General features: G+C 48.7%; 1 protein-coding gene and 1 long non-coding RNA gene across 3 annotated transcripts in view; one reads left to right on the top strand and one right to left on the bottom strand.

Annotated features, from left to right (window-relative positions):
- The window catches only part of LOC141166114 (uncharacterized), a 75,297-nt gene extending 58,476 nt beyond the window's left edge, over positions 1-16,821 (top strand). The window contains exon 3 of the long non-coding RNA XR_012251250.1: positions 15,786-16,821. This is a non-coding gene — a long non-coding RNA (uncharacterized lncRNA). The remainder of the gene's footprint in view (positions 1-15,785) is intronic.
- Positions 1-25,620, bottom strand: part of ASB13 (ankyrin repeat and SOCS box containing 13) — a 52,755-nt gene extending 27,135 nt beyond the window's left edge. The window contains exons 1-3 of one of the 2 annotated variants that reach the window (XR_012251249.1): positions 25,439-25,620; positions 17,426-17,613; positions 12,454-12,604 (exon numbers count right to left, since the gene is read on the bottom strand). Coding sequence is in view for 1 of the 2 variants with exons in the window: in XM_073652473.1 (XP_073508574.1) it covers positions 12,454-12,604; positions 17,426-17,613; positions 25,439-25,505 (406 nt within the window). In the remaining variant the exon portion in view is untranslated. The remainder of the gene's footprint in view (positions 1-12,453; positions 12,605-17,425; positions 17,614-25,438) is intronic. The other variant, XM_073652473.1, reaches the window with a different exon arrangement.
- Positions 25,621-26,833: the final 1,213 nt, after the last annotated feature.

Below are 26,833 nucleotides of genomic sequence, written 5' to 3'. Positions count from 1 at the left end.
ATTAAATTCAATGGCCGCAAATTTGCAGCGTAATCGCGGTGCGTGCGGTACCCGGGATGAAGAGGAGACTATAACGCCTCTTCATCCCTGCTACCACGCGGTGAAAAAAAGAAATAAAGTAAAAAAATAAACAAAACCTGTATATTCACCTGTCCGGCGGCCCCCAGTCTGCTCTCCGGTCTGCTCCCGGCCGCGTCTTCTCTCTTCAGCGTCCCGCAGTGTACTGTCAGGACCTGCGGTGACGTCATTTAGTCACGCGACCGCTGACGTCGGTGGTCAGGTGATAGTCGTGTGACCATCAGCTGACTAAATGATGTCACCGCAGGTCCTGACAGTACACTGCGGGACGCTGAAGAGAGAAGACGCGGCCGGGAGCAGACCGGAGGAGATCAGGGGCCGCCGGAGAGGTGAATATACAGGTTTTTTTTTTTTTTTTTATTATAGATGTTGCATTTAAAGCATCAGTTGGTCACACATTATACATCCATGCCGGTTGCATGGATTTATATTGTGTGATCAACTTGTCAAGAACTTTTCCAAGTGATGCTCAAAATCGCTTGGAAAAGTGCTTGAAAAAACACATGCGAAAAAGCATGTAAAAACACATGTAAATCTGCATGCGTTTTTTTTCTGACAGAGGAAAAAATGCTCTGCATCAAATCTGCTATGTGGGCACATAGCCTAACACAGCTATAAGTGAGGCATTACCCCTGAACTTTATCCCCCAAGCCTTTGATCATCTGAAATCAAACTACAAATTCCGTTGGAATACAGATGAAATTAAATATCTAGGAGTCAACCTTTCCTCATCCTATAACACCCTATATGCTAGGAATTTCCCATCCCTATTTAGAGAGCTGAAAAACTTGCTAACAAAATGGAAATCTATTTCTATCTCCATGATGGGGAGCATAGCCTCGGTCAAGATGTCCCTCCTCCCTAAATTAATTTATCATTTTGAGACCCTTCCGGTGAGAGTCCCTATGGGAGAACTCAAATCCCTTCAAGCAGCAATAATGAGATTTATATGGAATGATAAAAGACATAGAATAGCCAAACAAATCTTAACCACTCACAGAAACCAGGGAGGCATGTCAGTACCGGATGTTATTAAGTATTATTGGGCGGTTCATCTCAGAAGGGTCCCCTCGTGGGCTTCGTTATGGGCATACAATAAATGGACTGAAATAGAGAAGTTATGGCTGGCTCCCATTCATCCAAACGCCCTGCTTTGGACCAGTAGACCCTTAAAGATAAGTCGTCCCCTTTTGGGTCCTATCAGGTTCATAAGGGAAATATGGCAGACCTGCGGTAAGAGATTTGAACTAACTTCCAAAAGATCGCCAATGATATCCTTCATATATCAACCGCTAATTCCAAATAGCTTGAGCTCGGACATGGTGCTCCCATGGATAAAGGCAGGCCTTTTTAGATTTGCAAGATTTGCAGACCTGGTAGATGGAACCTCACTGGAATTACACACTTTTGACCACATTAAAGCCTAACAAACAGGGAATTCTTTCAATTTATGCAGATGAAATCTTTGCAGTTTCTTTGTTTGGGTCGTTGAAGGTGTCCTCTCCTACTGAGTTTGAAAAGATATGTAAAAGGGGCCCGTCAACAAAGGGTCTGATATCGGACATATATGGTCTAATTAACAATCCCGGGGGGGGGGATGCACCCCCTAAACACTCATACATGACTAAAGGCCCCGTCACACTAAGCGACGCTACAGCGATCCCGACAACAATACGACCTGTCAGGGATCATTGCTGCGTCGCTATGTGGTCGCTGGTGAAATGTCAAACAGTCAGATCTTCCCAACGACGCAGCAACGATGCGGCGACCCGTAACGATCTGTATAACGATGCACGCCTATGTGTTTCTGTGTCTGAGTCGTTAACAAGGTCGTTGGTAAGGTGTCAAATACACCGATGCATGCTACCCAGTGGGGCCTCAACGATCAAAGAAATGTCCAGACCATTCCGACACGACCAGCGTGGGGCCTGACCGCTGCTAAGTGTCAAATGTAGCGAAATCGCTACTGAGGTCGCTGTTGCGTCACAAAACTTGTGACTCAGCAGCGATCTCACTAGCGATCTCGCTTAGTGTGACGGGGGCTTAAGTGGGAGAGGTTTCTGGGAAGGGAACTATCACTGCAATGCTGGCAGTCCATCTGGGATAAAGCATCCAAAACCTCTCTTTGCACTTTATACAAAGAGAATCAATATAAATTAATGATGTTTTGGTATTGTGATGAACCTGTAGCCGCCATCTTGGTAATGATAAATCATATCCAGGGATGGCCACACTTCAGCAGCCCCCACCCTTGGGACCTTCTGTTAAAACGTCAACTAGATAGTTTCCCCCCATCCAGGCTCCTGTAAGATAAGAAGCCTACTTAACACTTGAATGCTAGGAGCTTCAAAGACTTCGAGAGGAAACACAGCCAGCAGGGGGGGGTGCTTCGTCCATCTGTAACTGACCATTTGTCCCATAGGACTAGTTTCTTTGTCTGTCACAAGCATGGAGGCATAAGATATAGAAACATGAAAAGTACACGCATGTTGCGTGGGATGGGCCAATAAAAAAATATCACGGCGTCCCGGAGCCATTGCGCACACAAGCCTCCGCGGTAGACGTTTGTACGTGCTCTGGAAGCCAAGATATAGCGCTGAGCCATTCCTGAGGACGGTATGGTATCATAATTGATATCAAAAGGTCGGTTACGGCGGCCCGAATCCGTGGGAACCCCTGTGGGTATCATGAGACCATCCCAGAAGAAGTTATTGGGTTCCATAGAATTTGGGCTTCTGATCGAAGTTAGACCTGAGGGTGGAGACTGAGCCAGCTGACCTCACCAGCAGTGGGCGGGACGGGGCAGGTAAGATAGCAGGACAGACAAGAGACAAGTCAGTTTTTGACCCAAGAGTGGTGTGCTGAACATCTGAGCACCAGCTGAGGCCACCAAGGGGAGGAGCAGTTTGACCATGCGGTGGTAGGCCTCAGCCTGTAACAAAGAACCGTGCCTGCGACCGCAGAATCCTCTCCCTGCGTCACAAGAAAATCAAGAAACCGGTAACTGATATGCTGTGGTGATTCTGTGTGTTGTATTCCATTGTTGTATAGTTTAGCCTGACCTTATACCTGTGTATATTTAGTTGTATATCGTGTATCTAGTGTATTATTATAATCAATTACCTCAAGTAATTGTGGGCCTGCCTTTTATTCTGCATAACGAACGCACGTCCGTGTGAGCTCGGCTCAAGCCAAAAACGCTACCCAGGGTTGGTTCCTGACCCGATATAGGCCCATTCACGGACTGGGCGTATATCTAAAATAGGGACTGGTGGCAGCATACCAACTGGGGATTGGGGAAGGCTGGTAGTGACGGTCGGAGGTTCAGATATATATATTCCTGGCGCGGCCAAGGAAGATATATATACCGCCCTCACTACAGAGGGCCCCGATACCCAGTAGGTTACAGGACAGTCTCCCTGGCGACCGCTTATCCTAGGTGCAGTTCCTTGACTGACCTGAGGCTAAGAGGGCGCTAGCGAGTTGTGCTGTGTAGTGACGTTACGGTTTAGTGACGTTGAAGGGATAACACACTACCGTGTTCCCTGCGCTGGTTGCAGCTTCCTGGCACTACTTTCTCTAGGTGCAGTACCTTGACTGACCTGAGAGGTAAGGGGGCGCCAGAGAGCTGCACCCACCGGCCGGCTTTCATCACATTGGTGGCAGAGCGGTGGGATTGCAGAATAATAGTGTTGTGGGACCCCTACTCCCAGGCACTAAAGACTGCCAGTGGTAACTTCCACTGCTGGAGTCTTAAGGTCAGCCCAACGTTAGACGGTCAGGCTAAAAGTATAACAAGGTGTGTGCAAACTCAGGGTTGCAGCGGTGTCGGTTACCAAGATGGCAGACGGCACCAGGAGCAAGACCCTGCAGGAGGCTAATGCTACGGTCCGTGTGGCAGGAGGGGAGGACATTGTTACTCATGGCGAGGAGGAGTCCAGCCCGGGCACCTCAGGGAGCCAGTCCCCAGTATACGGTCCCGCAGTGGGCTGCCCACCACCTACCCAGCCCAGCCTGTCCAGATCACAAGCCCTTTTACAAGCGGCTATGGCAAGTCTCCAGTCTCATGGCGATGCCGTCTACAAAACCCTCCTGGCAGCATCAGAGAAGGCAGCGGAGGAGGAGCGCGAAGCTGCAGAGCGCCGGGAGGCTGCGGAGCGTGAAGCTGCAGAGCGCCGGGAGGCTGCGGAGCGTGCAGAGCGAGCTGCGGAGCGCCAGCACCAACTGGACCTGGCCCAGCGGGGGCTTCCGCTAGAGCAACCAACCCATCAGGAGACCAAGTCGTCCAAAGTCCGAGCTGAGGACTTCCCTCTACTGGAGAAGGATGGGGACCTGGACTCCTTTCTGGTGGCATTTGAACGGACCTGTCTTCAGCACCATCTGGCCCGGGATCAGTGGGCCAGATACCTGACCCCCCGTTTGAGGGGTAAGTCCCTGGATGCCTTGGGGGACTTACCTGCCGGGGAGGTACAGAACTACGACTGCATCAAGCGGGCCCTGATCCGGCAGTACAACCTCACTCCCGAGTCGTACCGCCAGAAGTTCCGGAGCCTGCTGCGTGGCCCCAAGGACACCTGGACCGATCATATGCGGGCGCTGTTGAGAGCCGCAGAGCACTGGACCTCGGGTCTAGCGCTTACTACCCGCCAGGAGGTCCAGGAACTGTTCGTCACGGAGCAGTTCTTGTGGAACTGCCCAGAGGACCTCCGACAGTTCCTCCGTGACCGAAAACCAACAGGGGCTTCTGCTACAGCCGCCCTGGCAGACGAGTATGCCAATAACAGGGCGCCTGAGCTGAAGAAGTCTGCCAGCAGCACCTGGAGAGGGGGTAAGCCCAGTCATGCCCCTGTTTCCCCGGCCCCTAGAACACAAGGGGTGTATCCCCCTGTTGCCCTCTCCAGGCAAGGACCAGACGTAAGACGTTGTCATCTATGCAACAAACCAGGACACTTTAGGGCTGAGTGTCCCCAGCGCCAAAAGACCCCATCCCAGTCCCAGAGAGCGCCCAATGTTTTGTGTGTGGGAGGGGGTGGTGGTAGGTCCCTGGACAACATCCAACCCGTCACCATAGGCCGTTCTGCGGTCATGGGACTGCGGGACACGGGCGCTGAACGAACACTGGTACGGCCTGAGGTGGTGTCCCCCCAGGACTTGGTACCAGGAAAGACTCTTTCCGTCTCCGGGGTTGGAGGCGTGGAGCCGGCACTTCCCGTTGCCATGGTGTATTTGGACTGGGGTGCCGGAAGGGGGATGCGGGAGGTGGGAGTAACGCCAAATATTCCCGCAAATGTTTTATTAGGGACCGACTTGGGGCGTCTAGTATCGCAGTATGTACCCTCTGAACCCCCAAGTTCGGCCCCCCAAGAGTGTATTGATTTGTCTGCTGCTAATGCCAACCATGTTGTATGTAGTGTGTGTCCTGCTGAGGAGGAGGGAGTGAAACCTGAGGGTAACACCTGCACAGACACAACACAAACAGGGTTAGTGAAAGCAGGTGGGGAGTGTGGGGATGCCCGCAGAGGTGCTCAGCCGGCGTGCCGTGACCTCTTGTCCTCCGGTGAGGGAGGGGGCGGGCAGGATTCTGTAGAGGGAAGCTCAGGGATGGAGAGGGGGGCAGCTACCGGCAGTGTAGGGCTCCCAGGGGTATCCAGGCTGCTGAGTATAGGCCCACTGCAGGGGGAGGAACAGGCCATGGGAGGTGGGGGTGTCCCAAGAGAGGAGCCGCCAGGTAAGACCCCAGGGCAGGAGTTCCCCACATCCGAGATGTCCAAAGGCCTAGGAAGCCTGCCTGATCGGGCGGCTTGGTCAGAAACAGAGGGGAAGCAGGCACTACCCACGGTCACAGCGGTCATAGCCGCTGTCACCAGGAGTGGGAGCGCCGGAGCCCAAGGAGCCTTGCAGAGGTCCGACGGCTTCCCCACTTCTGACCAAGTGTCTGCCGGGTCAGACAGCGGCCAGGTGACATGCCCGGAGGGGCTGACAGAGGATGTGGCAGTTTCGTCGATTCTGGCCACATCAAGTCAGGAATTTCCGGCTGCGTTGGAAGCAGACGACAGCCTGAAAGCTCTCAAGGAACAGGCGGCACAGCCTCCCATGGAGTCAGACTGCGAGCGTGTGGTCTGGGACCAGGGACGGCTGTACCGGGTAACGGTCCAGCAGGGTTCACCGGAGGCGTGGCCCAGGGACCGACAGTTAGTGGTACCCTATCCGTTCAGGGCGGAATTGTTGCGGATCGCACACGAGATTCCGATGGCCGGACACCTAGGGATCGCTAAAACCAAGGCCAGGATAGCTCAGCATTTCTACTGGCCTGGGATGGGAGCCGCGGTGGGTGCCTACTGCCGTTCGTGTGACACCTGTCAGAGGGTGGGGAAGGCGGGGCCGCTCCCCAAAGCCCCACTGGTAACTCTGCCAATCATCGAAGAGCCTTTCTCGAGGGTCGCTGTGGATCTTATTGGACCTCTGTCCACTCCCAGCCACTCCGGGAAATGCTTCATACTCACGGTAGTGGACTATGCCACCCGGTACCCGGAAGCGGTAGCTTTGTCGTCCATTCGGGCCGACAAGGTGGCTACCGCCTTACTGGAGATCTTCTCCAGAGTGGGTTTCCCCCAAGAAATGCTCACCGACCGAGGGACCCAGTTCATGTCGCGGCTGATGGAGTCCCTCTGTAAGCAAATGCAGGTGCAACATCTGGTGGCCAGCCCGTATCACCCACAGACTAATGGCCTGTGTGAGCGGTTCAATGGCACCTTAAAGCAGATGCTTAAGATGTTGGTCGACTCCCACGGGAGAGACTGGGAGCGTTACCTCCCACACCTCCTATTTGCTTACCGGGAGGTTCCGCAGGCCTCAACGGGGTTCTCCCCCTTTGAGCTCCTGTACGGGCGACGGGTACGGGGCCCCCTGGCTCTGGTGAAGGAAGCATGGGAAGGGGATTTGGCCACCCCCGAGGTGTCGGTCATCGAGTATGTCGTGCGCCACCGGGACAGGATGATGGCCTTGGCAAAGCTGGTGCAGGACAATATGGCCCAGACCCAGGCCGACCAGAAGCGGTGGTACGACCAGAATGCTTGTGAGAGGACCTACCAGGTGGGTCAAAAGGTGTGGGTACTGGTCCCCGTACCACAGAACAAGCTTCAGGCAGCCTGGGAAGGTCCCTACTTCGTGCACCAGAAACTCAATGCCGTCACCTATCTGGTCACCCTGGATCACGCCCGTGGAAGGAGGAAGGCCTTCCACGTGAACATGATGAAGGCTCATCATGAGCGGGAAGCGACTGCCCACCCAGTGTGCAACCTTCCCGAGGAAGGAGAGGTAGAAACCCTCCTGGATCTGCTCACCCAAGCCAAGGCGGGTGGGTCCATCGAGGATGTGGGGGTTGGCCACCAGCTCACGGAGGACCAACGGTCCCAGCTGGGGACCACCCTGCACCCCTTCCGGGGGCTGTTCAGCAGCCTGCCCGGAAGGACTGAGATGGCTGTCCACGACGTGGACACTGGCGATCACCCGCCGATCCGGCGTTCAGCATATCGGGTCTCTTTCGAGGTGCAGGGAAACATGCGCCAAGAGATAGACGAGATGCTGAAGCTGGGGGTGATCCAGGCATCCAGCAGCGCGTGGGCCTCGCCTGTAGTCCTCGTACCAAAGAAGGACCGAACTACACGGTTCTGCGTGGACTACCGGGGGCTCAACGCTGTAACGGCCACCGATGCGTTCCCCATACCACGCATCGATGACCTGCTCGATCGGATGGCCGGGGCTAAGTACCTGACCATCATGGATCTGAGCCGGGGGTACTGGCAGATTCCTCTGACCCCCGCGGCAAGGGAACGCTCTGCCTTTATCACCCCTTTTGGACTGTACGAGTCCACAGTGATGCCATTCGGCATGAAGAATGCCCCTGCCACTTTTCAGCGGATGGTCAATACGCTGCTTGAGGGACTTGAAGGGTACGCGGCTGCGTACTTGGACGATATTGCAGTCTTCAGTCCCACTTGGGAGGATCACCTAGAGCACCTGCGGCAGGTGCTCGGTCGGATCCACCGGGCAGGCTTGACCATCAAGCCGGAAAAGTGCCAGCTGGGCATGAGTGAGGTCCTCTACCTGGGTCACCGGGTAGGCGGGGGGGTTCTGAAGCCAGAACCGGGGAAAGTGGATGCCATCGCATCCTGGCCCACTCCTAGGACCAAAAAGCAGGTGATGTCCTTCTTGGGGACCGCCGGGTACTATAGGAGGTTCGTCCCACACTATAGCACCCTGGCCAAGCCCCTGACGGACCTCACCAAGAAGAAGCTGCCCGTCGCAGTCGACTGGACAGTCGCCTGCGAGACAGCTTTCGGGGCACTCAAGGCCGCCCTAAGTAGCTCCCCTGTACTGCAAGCTGCCGACTTCGACCGGCCGTTTGTGGTACAGACCGACGCCAGTGACTTTGGCCTCGGTGCTGTGCTAAGTCAGGTCAACACGACAGGCCAGGAACATCCTGTCTTGTACCTGAGCAGGAAGCTACTGCCCCGGGAGGTGGCTTACTCCACGGTGGAAAAAGAATGCCTGGCAATTGTATGGGCCCTGCAGCGTCTGCAGCCCTACTTGTACGGGAGCCATTTCACCGTGGAGACGGACCACAACCCCCTCAGCTGGTTACACACGGTCTCTGGGTCGAATGGCAGGTTGCTACGCTGGAGCCTCGCTCTCCAGCAGTACCACTTCTCCATTCGCCACAGAAGAGGCCGTGACCACGGTAACGCTGACGGGTTATCCCGGCAAGGGGAGGGTGCAGAAGGACGCACGGGGGAACACAGGAATGTGCTACCCCCTCGCGCCCTCGTATAGGGGGAGGTGTGATGAACCTGTAGCCGCCATCTTGGTAATGATAAATCATATCCAGGGATGGCCACACTTCAGCAGCCCCCACCCTTGGGACCTTCTGTTAAAACGTCAACTAGATAGTTTCCCCCCATCCAGGCTCCTGTAAGATAAGAAGCCTACTTAACACTTGAATGCTAGGAGCTTCAAAGACTTCGAGAGGAAACACAGCCAGCAGGGGGGGGTGCTTCGTCCATCTGTAACTGACCATTTGTCCCATAGGACTAGTTTCTTTGTCTGTCACAAGCATGGAGGCATAAGATATAGAAACATGAAAAGTACACGCATGTTGCGTGGGATGGGCCAATAAAAAAATATCACGGCGTCCCGGAGCCATTGCGCACACAAGCCTCCGCGGTAGACGTTTGTACGTGCTCTGGAAGCCAAGATATAGCGCTGAGCCATTCCTGAGGACCGTATGGTATCATAATTGATATCAAAAGGTCGGTTACGGCGGCCCGAATCCGTGGGAACCCCTGTGGGTATCATGAGACCATCCCAGAAGAAGTTATTGGGTTCCATAGAATTTGGGCTTCTGATCGAAGTTAGACCTGAGGGTGGAGACTGAGCCAGCTGACCTCACCAGCAGTGGGCGGGACGGGGCAGGTAAGATAGCAGGACAGACAAGAGACAAGTCAGTTTTTGACCCAAGAGTGGTGTGCTGAACATCTGAGCACCAGCTGAGGCCACCAAGGGGAGGAGCAGTTTGACCATGCGGTGGTAGGCCTCAGCCTGTAACAAAGAACCGTGCCTGCGACCGCAGAATCCTCTCCCTGCGTCACAAGAAAATCAAGAAACCGGTAACTGATATGCTGTGGTGATTCTGTGTGTTGTATTCCATTGTTGTATAGTTTAGCCTGACCTTATACCTGTGTATATTTAGTTGTATATCGTGTATCTAGTGTATTATTATAATCAATTACCTCAAGTAATTGTGGGCCTGCCTTTTATTCTGCATAACGAACGCACGTCCGTGTGAGCTCGGCTCAAGCCAAAAACGCTACCCAGGGTTGGTTCCTGACCCGATATAGGCCCATTCACGGACTGGGCGTATATCTAAAATAGGGACTGGTGGCAGCATACCAACTGGGGATTGGGGAAGGCTGGTAGTGACGGTCGGAGGTTCAGATATATATATTCCTGGCGCGGCCAAGGAAGATATATATACCGCCCTCACTACAGAGGGCCCCGATACCCAGTAGGTTACAGGACAGTCTCCCTGGCGACCGCTTATCCTAGGTGCAGTTCCTTGACTGACCTGAGGCTAAGAGGGCGCTAGCGAGTTGTGCTGTGTAGTGACGTTACGGTTTAGTGACGTTGAAGGGATAACACACTACCGTGTTCCCTGCGCTGGTTGCAGCTTCCTGGCACTACTTTCTCTAGGTGCAGTACCTTGACTGACCTGAGAGGTAAGGGGGCGCCAGAGAGCTGCACCCACCGGCCGGCTTTCATCACAGGTATCATACCCCTGAACTACTACACAAATTAAACCCCTCTATCCCGGATGGCTGCTGGCGCTGTGGAGCTGCTACGGGGTCCCTTACCCACATTTTCTGGACATGCCCGATCCTGACCCCATTATGGGAAAATGTCAGATCCCTCCTGCGGGAAGTATTGTTCACTGAAAACCCTCTAGACCCAGCTATATATTTATTAAATGTTACTCCAAGAGGGATGGGCAAAAACTCCTCAAAGCTGCTTCTCCACATCCTAACAGCAGCTAGATGCCTCATAGCTCTTCATTGGAAAAAAACGCTCCCCCGCTCTAATAGAGATTTACTAAGTAGAATTGCGGATATACGAATAATGGAACACCTGACGGCAGTAATAAACGCCAAATTAGATGTATTCAATAAGGTGTGGGGACCATGGGACTATTACTGGGCCCAATTTAATACCTGATATTTGTTCAAGGAAAGGAGAACAGAGTTTTCTGCTGAAATCTTCCAGTGTTTTGCCTTATTACCCTTCCCCCTCCCCGTTTTCCTGTCTGTGTCATAAAGGTTTGTAGTGTTTCTGAAATTGTAAACCAATATAGATTATAGCAAATGATTGAGTAAGCGAGCAGCTCCTACAGTTACACCAACTATGGAGATATTCAGCTGCTCGTATAATAGTGCTTGGACTAAACACTGTTTATTAGAAGACTACAAGAAGAACGCAGATAAGTGTATGATCCATAGCCGATTTCCAACATGCTCTATTAATTTCAGTTTATGCGTTATTTCTTTGGTTCTATTGTTAAACCTATAAATTTTCAATAACATTTACAGTATTTAAAAAAAGAGTTTGTCAACTACTAGGACAACCCCTTCTCAATAACCATGTTCCACCACATAAAGTAATAGAGCCTGTACTCACCTTCGGCTCTGGCACCATTCAAGGTCGGGATTTCTGGGGCCCGCGTGACTTTGTTATGTCACGTGAGCCCTGCAGCCAATCAGAGGCTGCTAATGGGCAACTTCACTCTCACTTCCTTTAGACATAACAATTCTTCCGAGTGTCACTTTCGTCTCAAGGAAGTGAAAGTGACACAGCCCATTAGCAGCTGCTGATTGGCTGCAGTGCTCACATGACATAACATCAAGCGGGCCCGGCGCCGACATCACAGAAAAGACGCAGATATCGAATGGGGAAATATGGTGATTGAGAAGTCCACTACTTGGACAACCCCTTCACCTAAAATCTGTCACTGAATCTGGGATTCTGGTGTTTATAAAAGGAAAACTATCACTGCAGATTAAGCTACTCTTGTCTTAAAAAAAACAGAACACAGATCAGATGGAAGAGAACACCGATGGGAATCAAACTGCAACAAATGTAAATACTGTGATAATCGAATTTCCAAATTAGAAAACTTAAAGGCTCAGCAATTAATATATAAGAATTACTAAAATAAACACCAATTTTATTACAGATTAACCCCTATCAGCATATCATACATACACCCAGGGCTGGAACACGGGTAGGCAAGGATAGGCACCCGCTTAGGGCACTAAAACAATTTGAGAAAATTACTAATTGTGCCTGCGGTCTGTGGTCACCCAGCATCTTCATCAAGTATTCATCATAGTGACGGCCGGGGCACAGGCACACAGGTGAGAAGTGTCAAGGAGTTAACAACACCTGTCACTGCTCTGCCTGTGTCAGAGCAGTCGCTCCCCCCCACCCCCCGGCATTCAATTGTATTTGTGTCTTTAAGACACAATTACAATTTAAGCTGAGGAATATTAATCAGCTCCTTGCTCTTATATGCAGCAGTGGAAGCGGTCATCAGAGCTTGTTACCTGACCCATTTGAGGAGGGCATTAGAATACCCTGTCCTGCCAGCCCTGTATACACCTAAAAGATAAGAGGAAGGAAAGAGAAAAAGGAAGGGCTACATCCTGAAAGCCCAATATCAGTCAGTCCTGAAAGGGTTAAAATAATGAAGAGGTATCCCAAAAAGAACAGAAAACAAATTATGATAGTATCTATAGTGCATCTATCAATATTTGAGGATACACTCACCACTCATGCATGCTTCATGAAGAGGAGATGCAGTATAAAGTGGAGGGTTCACTTTGGCTCCATAATCCAAAAGTACCTTTATACAGTCCAAACTGCCGGAAGCAGAGGCATCGCAGAGAGGAGTACTTCCATCAATATTTCTGGCATCCACCTATATGAACAAAACAATAGAGATCTGTAAAGAGAATTCTATAATTTTAAGATCATCATTACTGTCATAGAGAAAAATTGTAAAATCCATAAATACATCTCCAGAGAGGGGACATATCACAATCACATTGAACATATAGGATTAATTATAACTGGGGAAGTGAGAAAGAGCTTCAACCTCCATTGAAGGACCTCCTGCCATGAAAAGGTAATTACAACAGGGGACCTGCTGAGAGTCACCCACCAATTCTAGGATTTGTATACTGAGACTGAGAAGTACACTTCCGAGGCAAGAGCTTCTTCTGTTCAAAAGAATTATCTCAGATACTCTGGAGTAAGCGGTCAGTGTTAAATATTGGGGTTTGCATCGATCCGATACTTATGGGAGATATATTTTCAGCGTTGTGGCGAAGTGATGAACATAACGCATTCGCTCACATCACCATAAGGCCGACCTAACACCTCTAACTTAATATCGGGTCAGATGGATGATGCTATCCATGCCATGCGTCATCTCTATAAAAAGATAAAATTGTGATAGGAAACATGACCCCAATATCTCGAGCCTGGGACCTCCACGGGTGAAGATATCCTGAAAGTTGGGGAACTCCTAATCTTCTAAAGACCTAGCACATCCCACGACCAGTCACCCCTCCCTCCCCCAAACCCCCCGATTTTCTCACCAGTCTTGATGAGGGGGCATGTAGGAGTCAGAAGCTCCTGATTAAGAGGCACATGCATCTTTTTAAATCAGAAGCATCTAACCAGTGGCATTCACCTCCGTGAGTTACTACAGATATCTTTCTCCAGTCCATAACTGAAGATTTCTGGCGTAGGGAAAGCCACCACTGACGAACATAGACAGTAAAGGGCCTCTAAGCAAGAAGAGTATATGGCCTTATGCCATACAATAGCTCATCATAATGAGAAATTCCACCTGCTTTGGAGGGGAAATGAACCCCATTACCTCTTGTGCCCTTGTGCAACTACACAAGTTGCACCAATGGTATGTCCACCCCTCAACGCCACAGCTTATCATGAATTAGATGAGCTGTGGCATCACACCCCATCGCGCCCCCGTCCTTCCCCTGCTCCATCCATTTTGGCAGAGTTTGGAGAAACTGGCGTGAAAATGCTAAAAGTCACAATATTTTAGTGCAACTCGAAGTTGTGCCAAAATTTTGCGACTTTTTAAAATAATTTACGCCATACTCCTGGCAATATTGCTTTGATGAACCAGCGCCTTAATTATCCAATCCACAGAGTTATAAACCTGGGAAAGGACAAAAGAAGAAAAAAACTTCGAAACACATCCCACTTTAGAAATAGTACATAAATAGCTTTTTATTAGAAAAATCCAAGAAAATGACAAGAAATACATATGGATCACACCTAATCTTTGTTAAAAATAGGAAAGAGCACGGAAACAAAGATGGTGTACAGATAGATAAACTTTAAATATAAAAAGGACTCATATAGGGCAAAACATGACTACAATTGACCAATAATCAAGTGCAGAGACATCAATAAATATCATACCAAATGAACGGCTATTCCATGTTAACATTTAAATAAATCTAGATTGACATTGCATATGTTCAAGGAATGCCAGTTAATATAAATAGTCTCTGCTTTTATATATGTACAAAAATTCAATCATATGTGCCCATAGGAATGCATCATTGTGACACCTACATCAAATCATCACAATACCCAGTTGCTGCATAGAGTAAAAATAGAAGGATTGTATGGCATTTAATGGACATAATAATCCATGAAAGTCTCTCACTTACAGCAACTGAGGAGCACACCACCTGTTCCTGCTCACCCTACGCGCGTTTTGGCTAGAACTGCCTTCGTCAGGGGGTGGAGAATGAGAGAGGTGACAGGAGTTAAAAAGGCCGAGTGACCAATGAAAAATGGGGGTGTGTGGGTAGCTGGCCAATCAATGCAGAGCGGGCGTAAACGATGGACACGGTACATCGATGACATCTTTTTGATCTGGCAGGGGTCTTTGCAAACTTTACAGGCCTTTATGGGGGAATTGAATAACAATAACTTGAACATCCGTTTAACCTATCAAGCCAGCACGTCATATGTTGATTTCTTAGATGTTAAAATTATGCGTGATAAGAGTGATATACTTCAAAGTACTATTCACCGCAAACCAACTGCGGTAAATTCATTCTTACATGCTACATCAGCACATCCTAGGCATATGATCAATGCAATCCCCATAGGACAATTTCTCAGATTGAGAAGACTCTGTTCTTCTGAAATGGAATTTATGACAGCCACAAAATTTGGTGAGTAGGTTCAGGGAAAGGTTACAGCAATCGTGCCCTAAAAAGGGCTTACCATCGAGCCAAATACACTAGACGTCATGACTCTTTGTATACCACTAAACCAGTCAAGGACACTAATACCATACGATTTATTACTACATTCAATGCAGGAGCATCGCGGGTTCGAGAGGCCCTCATTAAATCATGGCCAATTTTATTGGCAGATCCTGTTCTGTCCAATTATTTGCCATCAGAGCCACAAATTACATTTAAAAAGGCTAAAAACCTTCGAGACCACCTGACAAGAAGCCATTATCAAAACTCTGCCCCCCCTAATTTTTTGAGTAAATCCATGCCAGCCCATGGGTGTTTACCATGTGGGAAATGTCTGGCGTGTGCAAATATTGAAAGTATTGATTCATTTACTAATTCAGAAGGAACGAAGACTTATTCAATTACTAAATCAATAACTTGTGTCTCTAGGGCAGTAATCTACTATGCCACTTGTCCATGTCCAAAAATCTACATTGGACTAACTACTAGATATTTAAAAGTAAGAGTACGTGAACACGTACTTGGCATAGAGGCTGCTGCTCTCAAGACGGATATATCCCTATTAAAAACAATACCGAAGCATTTTAAATTATATCATGCCTGTGACACATCTCAATTTAGAGTCCGTGGCATAGGCATGATTGCTACTAATATTAGGGGTGGCAACGTTAGTCAAAGGCTGGCCCAAAAGGAAAGTCGATGGATTTGGTTGTTAATGACCTTACAACCATCAGGCCTAAATGAAAATATAAGCTATGTGCCATTTCTCTGATTGTTCTCCTATGTTTTTAATTATGTTTTGTGGTGTTTGGTTTTGTTTATTGACTCACTTTTTTATTCTAGTTTCCTGTGTGGTGTACTGCTTCCCCTTCTTTTTTCATGGACGCTATGAGAACATCTATTTCAATCGGAGTACTGCTACTATTATGTACCTTCTCATCAATGGAGATTCATATATACATATTGCGTGTCTTTTTTTGGCCCTGTGGAAGATGGCCCTTACGCGATTAATCAACTTCAACTCTATTGCTATATATCATGTTGTTATATATCATTTTGTTCTATATAATGATATCTCTGTTGATGTACGGAATGTTTTTGCTGTTGGTATGGTTTTAATCTAACATCCAAGATAGTGGGAGTGTGTGCAGGGATACATATTTGAAGACCATCTTACGCCCCCCCCCCATCTTTTTGTATCAGTGGGTTTGTACCTCTTACTTATCACAGAATTCAATATTATGGATATGATGTTATTGTCATGATGTAAAGTCTTATGATATATGGTCCTTTTATGTGTATATCCTTCTGCACATTCCCACTATCACAGCTGATTTATGTGTTGATCGCAGTTTGAGATACTGATGCTGCAATATATAATCTACTATTTGTACAACCACACTTTATTTTCAACTGTGACAATATGTAAGATAGTATTTGATCTTTGTTCTGTTGCTGAGCATCTCCGTTATGATCGTGTACCTCCTGGTGTCCTGATGATGTGGAGCGAGCGGCACGCATGTCTTCGCTGCCTGCCTCTGCCTCTTCGCTGGCTGTGTCTATATGTGTTCCTCGGACGCACAGTCACGTGATTTCTCGCGTGGCTGTGTTGCCGAGGATCACATGACGCGGTTGCCGTGGATGCGGCGGTGACAGACATGCGTCACACCACTCCCGCTCTGCATTGATTGGCCAGCTACCCACACACCCCCATTTTTCATTGGTCGCTGGGCCTTTTTAACTCCTTTCACCTCTCTCATTCTCCACCCCCTGACGAAGGCAGTTCTAGCCGAAACGCGCGTAGGGTGAGCAGGAACAGGTGGTGTGCTCCTCAGTTGCTGTAAGTGAGAGACTTTCATGGATTATTATGTCCATTAAATGCCATACAATCCTTCTATTTTTACTCCATGCAGCAACTGGGTATTGTGATGATTTGATGTAGGTGTCACAATGATGCATTCCTATGGGCACATATGATTGAATTTTTGTACATGTATAAAAGCAGAGACTATTTATATTAACTGGCATTCCTTGAACATATGCAATGTCAATCTAGATTTATTTAAATGTTAACATGGAATAGCCGTTCATTTGGTATGATATTTATTGATGTCTCTGCACTTGATTATTGGTCAACTGTAGTCATGTTTTGCCCTATATGAGTCCATTTTATATTTAAAGTTTATCTATCTGTACGCCATCTTTGTTTCCGTGCTCTTTCCTATTTTTAACAAAGATTAGGTGTGATCCATATGTATTTCTTGTCATTTTCTTGGATTTTTCTAATAAAAAGCTATTTATGTACTATTTCTAAAGTGGGATGTGTTTCGAAGGTTTTTCTTCTTTTGTCCTTTCCCTAATATTGTTATACTTCGATTATCCCAAAAATTTAACAATATAAGTGCCATGATATGGGGTGTTACCGATTTTCAATATTAGATCACCTCACATGTTCCATATTGTTAACTATTAGAGTTATAAACCTGTGCACCAGCAGCAAGCAGCAGCTTCACACACTGAATGTGGCCCTGAAGACAGGCTTCGTGCAGTGGTGTTATGGAGTCCACTGTAACCAGATTCACACAGACTCCACTTTCGATCAGTTGTCTCAGCTGTAGAGCTTGACCTTGTCTCGATGCATCGTGGACGGGCGTCCTATCCGCCCAGTTTCCTGTAAGAGAGAGAAGCCAGAGACATTACAAATGAAAATTCAGATGTGGTCAGATGTAGATGAAGTACATTGCTTTTAGTGGACTATACATAGAGCCATGGTCAACATTACCGGCACCCATGAATAGTGAGTACACCATGTAAAATATCTCCTGCTACAAAGGGCCCGATACATCAAGACCGGGGTTGTTTTCGGTCTTGATGATGAGGTGTGCTGGAGTCAGACACTCCAGATTCATGAAGAGGCGTACGCCATTGACTACTGTTACAAAGTATACAGCATCTTCAGAGCGGAAAACCCCTGGAGAATGGTCTTCTTACTTCTTTTGAGAGATTAGTTACTTTTCAGAGTAAAATGCAATTGAATATGATGCTGTGTGCACATACCCTTATTCCTCATTCAGTCGTCCGTTTTTCTCATGTACGAGAAAAATTTACCAATTATTTTGATTACACTATGATCAGAGTGCGGTCCGAGTGTCATCCGTTTTTCTCGTACATGGAGAAAAAAAAAATTCTCCACCTTCTCCTATGTCACAGATGGCTTCTGACTGCGGTCTGATTTTTTTCACAAACCTTTAGATTTGCATTACCGATTTTGATCCGACCCTTGCATCAAAATCTGACATGAATCTGCAATTTTCTGCAGTAAAAACCAAGGATAGCAATCATACATGAAAACTGAATGTCTGAATGAGGCCTTACTGGCCAAAGGCTTTCCTTACACACATTTGTTTTTAACATCTCATAATTGGACTTTGAGTCTTTTAATAACAATATACTGCCATTCTTATAAAATGTAAGCAATATTGTGCCAAAACTTAAAGGGGTTGTCCAATATTTTACAAGTACATTTTAATCAATAGATCTTGATATAAAAATAAGTTCCATCATTTCAAATGTAAAATTTTTTTTTCCTGCTCTGAGATAATCTTTTAAATGTGCCGCTGCTGTATAATAGCTGTGTCTTTTGTCTTAGTGTGCAGGAAGGAACATGGTCTGATCATACCACATCTCCTGGGCAGGGGAGGAAGCAAAAGAGTATACAGACACTACAGCACAGGGTTGCAAATGATTCTCTCTGTGAAGTCAAACAGCTCCATGCCTGTTTAAAAATATGTTTTACCTCTCAGGAAGAATCAGCTGTGATCCCCTGCTGTAATGTCTGTATACTCTTTTGCTTCCTCTCCTGTCCAGGAGATGTGGTATGATCAGACCATATCCCTGCACGGTCAGACACAGCCATTACACAGTACACAGCAGGGGCACATTTATAAGATTATCTCAGCACAGGAACATTTCTTCAAACACATCCAATTGTGTAACATCTATTAATTTAAATGTACTTTGTACGTCAGGCTACCCCTCTAAATACTGTAATCTTGAGTAAGATAAAAAACCTTATACTCACCTAGCATACTGGCGCCATTCAAATGATTTCGGCACAGGTCTTCCAGCACTTATATGACATTGTTATGTCGCGGGAGCGCTGCAACCAGTCAGTGGCTGCTAATGGGCTGCTTCACTCACACACAGTTCATATGAAACTTGGCCATCCAGGGAGGTTTGAGCATTGCTCCCAATTAGTGGTCACTGATTGTTGTCATGCGAGCACTACAGCCAATGTCACACGAGCACTGGGAGACCGGACGAGTGCGGGATGTGAATATAAGGATTATAGCTTTTAAGAAGGCATTGTCCAACTAGTGAACAACCCTTCTAATAAATTCACCCTAGCAGGCCCTTACAGGAGACAGCCGAATCTTTCTCTATAGCTCCGCCAGCCCTAGTTGCCAGTTGCAGACGGACTACAAATGAGTATTTCAGCCATCCTCCAGCCAGAAATTGCTATGCCATAGTTATAGCAAGTCCAAGTGGTAAATGGATTTTTCAACTTACTTGAAAAGCTAAACACAACCACTGATACAGCAAAATAGGTAAGGTTGCAGCTGGACAGGTCGTGTTCAGGAGGTATGTGTCCCCGAGGTACCAAGCCTCGGTGATGTAAGACCCGGACAGAAGGCTCCAGCCATAGGCGGATTATAATGAGGGCAATCCGGGCTACCGCCCGGGGTCCCAAGCCTGCAGGGGGCCCGCGGCTCCGGGGTGTCTAATGCCCGATTGCCCTCATTATATGTGCGGGCTGCCGCGGCACATACGGGTAGCAGTGGCGGGAGGTGGGGCTCCGGACCGCTCCCCCAGCAGCGGCCGTCGCTACTTCTTCATCGGCCGGGCCAGCACTGCAGCAGTTAACTTCCCTGTGCTGGCCCGGCCGCGTCACTGCTAGGAGACACGGCCCTGTGCGCGGCCGTGTCTCCTAGCTGTGACGTCACGCAGTGCGCGCCCGGCCTGCACTGCTGCAACGGAGAAGTCAGAGCAGGCAGGAGGAATGGAGCCGGGGGATGGTGAGTCTGTGTGTATGTGTGTGTATGTGTGTGTGTGTGCAGGCAGAGATCATTGTGTGATGTCTGTTTATATGTATTTTTGGGTTTCAAATGTGTTTATGCGTGTATGTATATGTCTGTATAAGTTTGTGTGTGTGCGTGACTGCATGTGTGACTGCATGCTGCCTCCTGCTGAGTATAGTTGGATGCTGCCTCCTGCTGTCTCTGGGGGGGGGGGCACCGTGCGGCCTCGAACTATGTATAGATGGCGCCGTGCGGCCTCCCGCTGTGTATAGACGGCGCCGTGCGGCCCCCTGCTGTGTATAGATGACGCCGTGCGGCCCTCTGCTGTGTATAGATGGCGCCGTGCGGCCCCCTGCTGTGTATAGATGGCACTGTGCGGCCCCCTGCTGTGTATAGATGGTGCCGTGCGGCCCCCTGTTGTGTATAGATGGCGCCGTGCCGCCCCCTGCTGTGTATAGATGGTGCTGTGCCGCCCCCTGCTGTGTATAGATGGCGCCGTGCGGCCCCCTGCTGTGTATAGATGGCGCCGTGCGGCCCCCTGCTGTGTATAGATGGCGCCGTGCGGCCCCCTGCTGTGTATAGATGGCGCCGTGCGGCCCCCTGCTGTGTATAGATGGCGCCGTGCGGCCTCCTGCTGTGTATAGATGGCGTCGTGCGGCCTCCTGCTGTGTATAGATGGTGCCGTGCGGCCTCCTGCTGAGTATAGATGGCTACGTGTGGCCTCCTGCTGTGTATAGATGGCTACGTGTGGCCTCCTGCTGTATATAGATGGCGCCGTTCGGCCTCCTGCTGTCTCTGGGGGGGGCGCAGTGCGGCCTCCCGCTGTGTATAGATGGCTACGTGCGGCCTCCCGCTGTGCATAGATGGCTACGTGCGGCCTCCCGCTGTGTATAGATGGCTACGTGCGGCCTCCCGCTGTGTATAGATGGCTACGTGCGGCCTCCCGCTGTGTATAGATGGCGCCGTGCGGGCTCCTGCTGTGTATAGATGGCTACGTGCGGCCTCCTGCTGAGTATAGATGGCGCCGTGCGGCCTCCCGCTGTGTATAGATGGCTACGTGCGGCCTCCCGCTGTGTATAGATGGCTACGTGCGGCCTCCCGCTGTGTATAGATGGCGCAGTGCGGCCTCCTGCTGTCTCTGGGGGGGCGCCGTGTGGCCTCCTGCTGTGTATAGATGGCGCTGTGCGGCCTCCTGCTGTGTACAGATGGCGCCGTGCGGCCTCCCGCTGTGTATAGATGGCTACGTGCGGCCTCCCGTTGTGTACAGATGGCTACGTGCGGCCTCCCGCTGTGTACAGATGGCTACGTGTGGCCTCCTGCTGTGTATAGATGGCTACGTGTGCTCAATATTGAGTCATACAATTAATGTAAGGCTATGTGCCCACGATACAGAAATGTTCCGGATTTTTTTTGATCGTTTCTGCATCTCCCTGGCAGAAAAAACGCATGCGGATTGTACATGCGGATTATACATGCGAATTGTACATGTGGATTGTACATGAGCTTTCCTGTCAGGGACATGCGGAGGTGAAGCGTTCTTCACTTGCATTTTCGCATGCGGGTTGACAAGCGCTTTCCAAGCGATTTTAGCATCACTTGGAAAGTGCTTGACAACTTGGTCACACTATATAAATCCATGCAAACGGATTGGATTTATATAGTGTGACCGTAAAAAAAGAATGGTAAAAAATATATACTTACCTTCTGATGGCCTGCCGACGTCAGCTGTCGCGTGACCCGTCACATGACTAAATGATGTCACGGCAGGTCCTTTTCAGACCATCGCGAGCTGCCGGCAAGCCAGGACGCATCGGATAAAGACACCGGGGGCCATCAGAAGGTGAGTATAATATTTATTTTTTATTTTATTCTTCTTTTACAGGTTCTATGATACGCGGGTCCAGAGGAGAGTCTCCTGTCCTCCAGACCCGGGTACCATCTGCACATTGAAAAGCTTGGATTCCGCATGTACAGATGCAGGGATGCGGATTCCATGCGTTCCAATGCAAGTCAATGGCGGCGAAAACGCCACGCTTCCGCAAAATAATTGGTAGTGCTGCGAATTTTTCCGCAATGATAATCCGCAGCGGAAATTTCCGCAGCATGTGCAAAGCACATGCGGATTATCATTGGGGAACATGGCAGACCTTCTACCATGCGCTTTTTAAGCGTTTCTGCAGCGGAATTGCCGCTGCGGAAACGCTTAAAAAACGCATAGTGGGCACACAGCCTAAAAAAAAATATTATAATTAATATTGTGCCAAATTAATTTCCCGTGAACTATCACATGATCTATCACAGGGGATCATGTGACATGTCACGTGATAAATCAGGTGTGGGGGGGGGCCCCGCGCCTTCTAAACTGCCCGGGGCCCTTGCTACTCTTAATCCACCCCTGGCTCCAGCACACATAGTGCTGAGAGGTATTTTATGGGGCCGGGTATTACGAGCAGCTGAAAGCTGGGTGGGATCGGCTGCTCATTTACCTCCAGTCCAGGTCTTGAAATGTCCTGATTTATGACAGCTGGGTCTGACCCAGTCTGTCTGTTTTGCAAGGTGAGCAGGCCTTACATGTGCTGCTCAGACCCTGCTGAAGGGAAAGAAAAGCACTTCCATTTAAATGGCTGAGGCCGTGCTGTATGGACTTGTTATTTTGAGCTTTTGTTCAGTTATACCTTTTTGAGCCTGAAAGAGGCTGTTCTATTTTGTTTCAGGTCCCTATGGCTGTGTGCCGACGATGAGTTTTTGGTGACTTTTTGACGCTGCAGCAAAGTGGAGGTGGATTTATAGAAATCTCCTGCCTACTGTGCTTCTATTTTACTCAGCGTAATCTGACCTGGGGTGCATGTTTCAAATCCGCAACATGTAAATTTCTCATGTGGTAATGCAGGTTTATACGTGTGGATTTTCCCCATAGACGTGCATTAGATGCAGAAAATCTGCAGGTAAAAAACGCACATGCATTTCCACTGCAGAAAAGCCTAAAAAATGCATGTAATCTGCACATGACTATATCAAAAAAGTTATGTCAAAGCCAAATATCAGGAAGTGTCAACAAGAAAGCTGCTTTATTTATGCTGTGTGCCCACTATGCGTTTAAGCGTTTCTGCATCGGCAATTCCGCTGCAGAAACGCTTGTTAGTAGGTCTGCAATGTTCCCCAATGATAATCCGCATGTGCTATGCACATGCTGTGGAAATTTCGGCTGTGGATTATCATTGCGGAAAAATACACAGCACTACCAATTATTTTGCGTAATCGCGGCGTTTTTGCCGCCATTGAATCGCTTAATATCCGCATGACTACATGCGCACATGGAGATATTAAGCGATTCAATGCGCGGATGGTACCCGGGTATAGAGAAGAGGAGACTCTCATCCAGACCCAGGTACCATAGTACCTGTAAAAAAAAAAAAAAAAAAAAAAAAATTTAAATAAAAAATATACATTATACTCACCTCCTGATGGCCCCCGATCTCCACAGTGATGCGTCCTGGCTCCCCGGCAGCTCACGATGGTCTGAAAGAACCTGCCATGACGTCATTTAGTCATGTGACGGGTCACGCGACCGCTGACATCGGCGGTCGCGTGACCTGTCACATGACTAAATGACGTCATGGAAGGTCCTTTTACACAACCGCGAGACACTGGGAAGACCAGACGCATCGGAAGGTGAGTATATGTTTGTTTGTTTTTTTTACCATTTTTATTCTTATTTTTAACTAACTTGGTCACACTATATACATCCATGCCGGTTGCATGGATTTATATAGTGTGACCAAGTTGTCAGCCACTTTCCAAGTGATGCTAAAATCACTTGGAAAGCGCTTGACAACCCGCATGCGAAATCGCATGATCAAAAAGCTTCACTTCTGCTTGTCCCTGGCAGGAAAAAAGCATGTAAAATCCGCATGCGTTTTTTCTGTCAGGGAGATGCAGAAACGCTCAGGAAAAATCCGGATCATCTCTGCATCGTGGGAACTTAGCCTTAAAGGGAATTTGTCAGGTCTCCCATGCCCTCCAATCCAGCAGCTCTCAGCGATGTGTGACCAAACTCCCTGCCTAACCAGCCCTGTATAACATAATTCAGTTATATAAATGCTTTAAAAAAGCATTTATATTATCCCCGCCTCCTATTCTAGTTAGGGCTTTGACTAGTCAATAGGGCATTAGTTAGCCCTCTTTCCACGCACACGCTGGCGTCATCACCATTCATGCAAATCTGCGCACACGCGACACTTATTCTGGAAGAGTGACTGCACCTCTGAAGCCAGGTGTACGCTTCCCGGCTTCAGAGGCGCAAGACCGGAAGCCATCTTCTGAACTTCCGGTCATGTGCAGTGCACCTCTGAAGCTGAGAAGCATACATCTGGCTTGAGAGACGCAGTGACACTACCAGAATAAGCGGCACGTGTGCGCAGATTTGCATGTGCGGCAATGATGCTGGCTCGTGCAAATTATATTATCACGCCCACAGGGGCTTGATAACATGGAGAGAGGGCTGACTAGTCTGGGTAACTACCGCCTCATCCACTAGTCAAAGCCCTCATTAGTAGAGGAAACGGGGACAATATAAATGCTTTTTTAAAGCATTTATATAACTGAACTATGTTATACAGGGCTGGTTAGGGGAGTTAAGTGCTGCTGGATTGGAGGGAATGGGAGACCCATTTTTTATTTTTTTTTGCTGCTCAAAAAATACAATACAAAGCAATCAAAACGCGCCACCTACAAAAACTACACACAGCTCTATCGAGGGAAAAGTTAAAAAGTTAGGGGTCTCAGAAAATAGCGATGCAAACAAAATTTTTATTTTTTTACAAAGTTCTGAATTTGTTTTTTTTAATGGCCGCAAACAATACAGGTTCTGTTTGGCTGTTATTGTGCAGCCATGAAGAATCCTGCCGCCAGATCTGTTTCAACGCACAATGGACACTGTAAAGGCGAAGCCAAAAAACATATGGAGGAATTGTGGGGGGTCTTTTCCCCCATTTTACCGCACTTGAAATTTTTCCCCCATTTTACTTTATATGGTAAAACGAATTATGTCACTCAAAACTGCAATACACAAGCCTCCAATTATGGCGACGGGAAAACATAAAACGATGGCTCTTTGGAGAAGGGGAGGAGAAACAAAAGTGCGAAGATACAAATTGACTGAGAGAGTAAAATAATTATCACATTATTGTTTGGGGAATATTATTCTAGTCCAGACTTATGCCACAAACAGAAACTGAGGCCATAGCAAGCCATGTAGCAATGACTATGCTCAGCTTCAGGTACAGTGCTAAACAAGAGCTGTCCCTAAGCCCCCAGCCAGCCTCATGGTTACTCGCATAGACTGCACATGCGCACTCATCTCCATCATGACTGCACTGCGCCCACAATGGCGATTACTGAGAGGATACGAGCTCCTACCGATGTCTCCGATTACAGGGCCCCTCAGGGCAGCCGGCGCAGTGAGGCGAGCTGCTCCGGTTTCCATAACAACGTCCACCTAGATGCACTACTCATTAGAAACGCTTCCTGTATGTACCGACCAGAGGAAAACAACTTCCCGAAGGATGTCGGGAATTGTAGTTTTCCGCTCTGCTGGTGTCTCCCCGACCCCACGTGACTCGTCTGCTGGCGCTGCTCCCACCAACCTGACGCGCATTCTTTCGTGTCACGTTTTGTTTCATTGCTGGCTGCGGTCTGTGAGTCCCGCCCAGAGTGCCTCACAGGCTGCCGCGCTAACAGCATGCTGGGACTTGTAGTTTGCAGAGCCAGAGCTGGCTGTCTAGTATTATAGTCACGAGGAAACCAGAATGCACTTTGAGTGTTTGGGCTGATGGACACGGCCATCACATCCCCAGTAACTAGTTTTCTGCTATTTTGTGACTTGTCGCGATAGGGCAGGGTTCACACCTGGCCTTAGGAATTATATGTTTCTGTACCGTAAGAAGCACAAAAATCTCTCCTATGGCTTTGACACTCCTCAGTGACTTAAAGGGGTTGTCCAGTACTTTAAATTACCCCCACCCCACCAATGTATGCCCCCGGGGCCCCTGACACTTTTTGTAATTACCATACGTTGCAGTTACTGCCTGTGAGCGGCGCTATCACTGGTCGCTCACAGGCATCACGTGACCCCCGGCTGCAGCCGGTGCTGACATCCGCTGACGTCACGACACGTTCCTGCAGCTGCCGGGGGGCTTTTTCTTCCTGGTTCCAGGTGAATGCCAGGCTGTGGGCGGGGTTACCCCCCACGTCACACCCGGCATCCACCGCGCACTCTGCCTCTCCCCATTCATTGGGAAAGCGCGCGGTGGATGCCGGGTGTGACGTGGGGGGTAACCTCGCCCGCAACCCAGCAGCCACCGCGGGGACCCCAGCGCTGAGTCACGCCTCACTTGTCGTGACGTCAGCGCGGGGTCACGTGATGCCTGGGATAGCCAAGGATAGCTTTAAAAATAGGGTGGCACATGTTAAGGAGCTGAGACTCCTAAACCCTTCATCCAATTTTAATGTGGATACCCTCAAATGAAAGCTGAAAGTCTGAACTTCAACTGCATCTGAATTGTTTTGTTTAAAATTCATTGTGGTAATGTCTAGAACCAAAATTAGAAAAATGTTGTCTATATCCAAATATATATGGACCTAACTGTATATCTGTTTAAAAGATTCTGGTGTAGGCCAGAGAACTAGAACTGTGGTTTTCCTCTTCCACGGTTTTAATCTTTTTATTACCGTTTTGCCATTGATAGTGCGAGTGTAAGCTATTTTACTTCATTTACAATGGGCAAGGCGCGTGGCAAGGGACGTGGAACTGGA

The sequence above is a fragment of the Phyllobates terribilis genome, unplaced genomic scaffold (genome assembly GCF_046119375.1).
Source record: "Phyllobates terribilis strain yellow unplaced genomic scaffold, ASM4611937v1 Scaffold_11__3_contigs__length_659146591, whole genome shotgun sequence".
Taxonomy (NCBI): Eukaryota; Metazoa; Chordata; class Amphibia; order Anura; family Dendrobatidae; genus Phyllobates; species Phyllobates terribilis.
The sequence above is the reverse complement of the archived record's forward strand: the minus strand, read 5'-3'. Positions and strand labels throughout refer to the sequence as shown.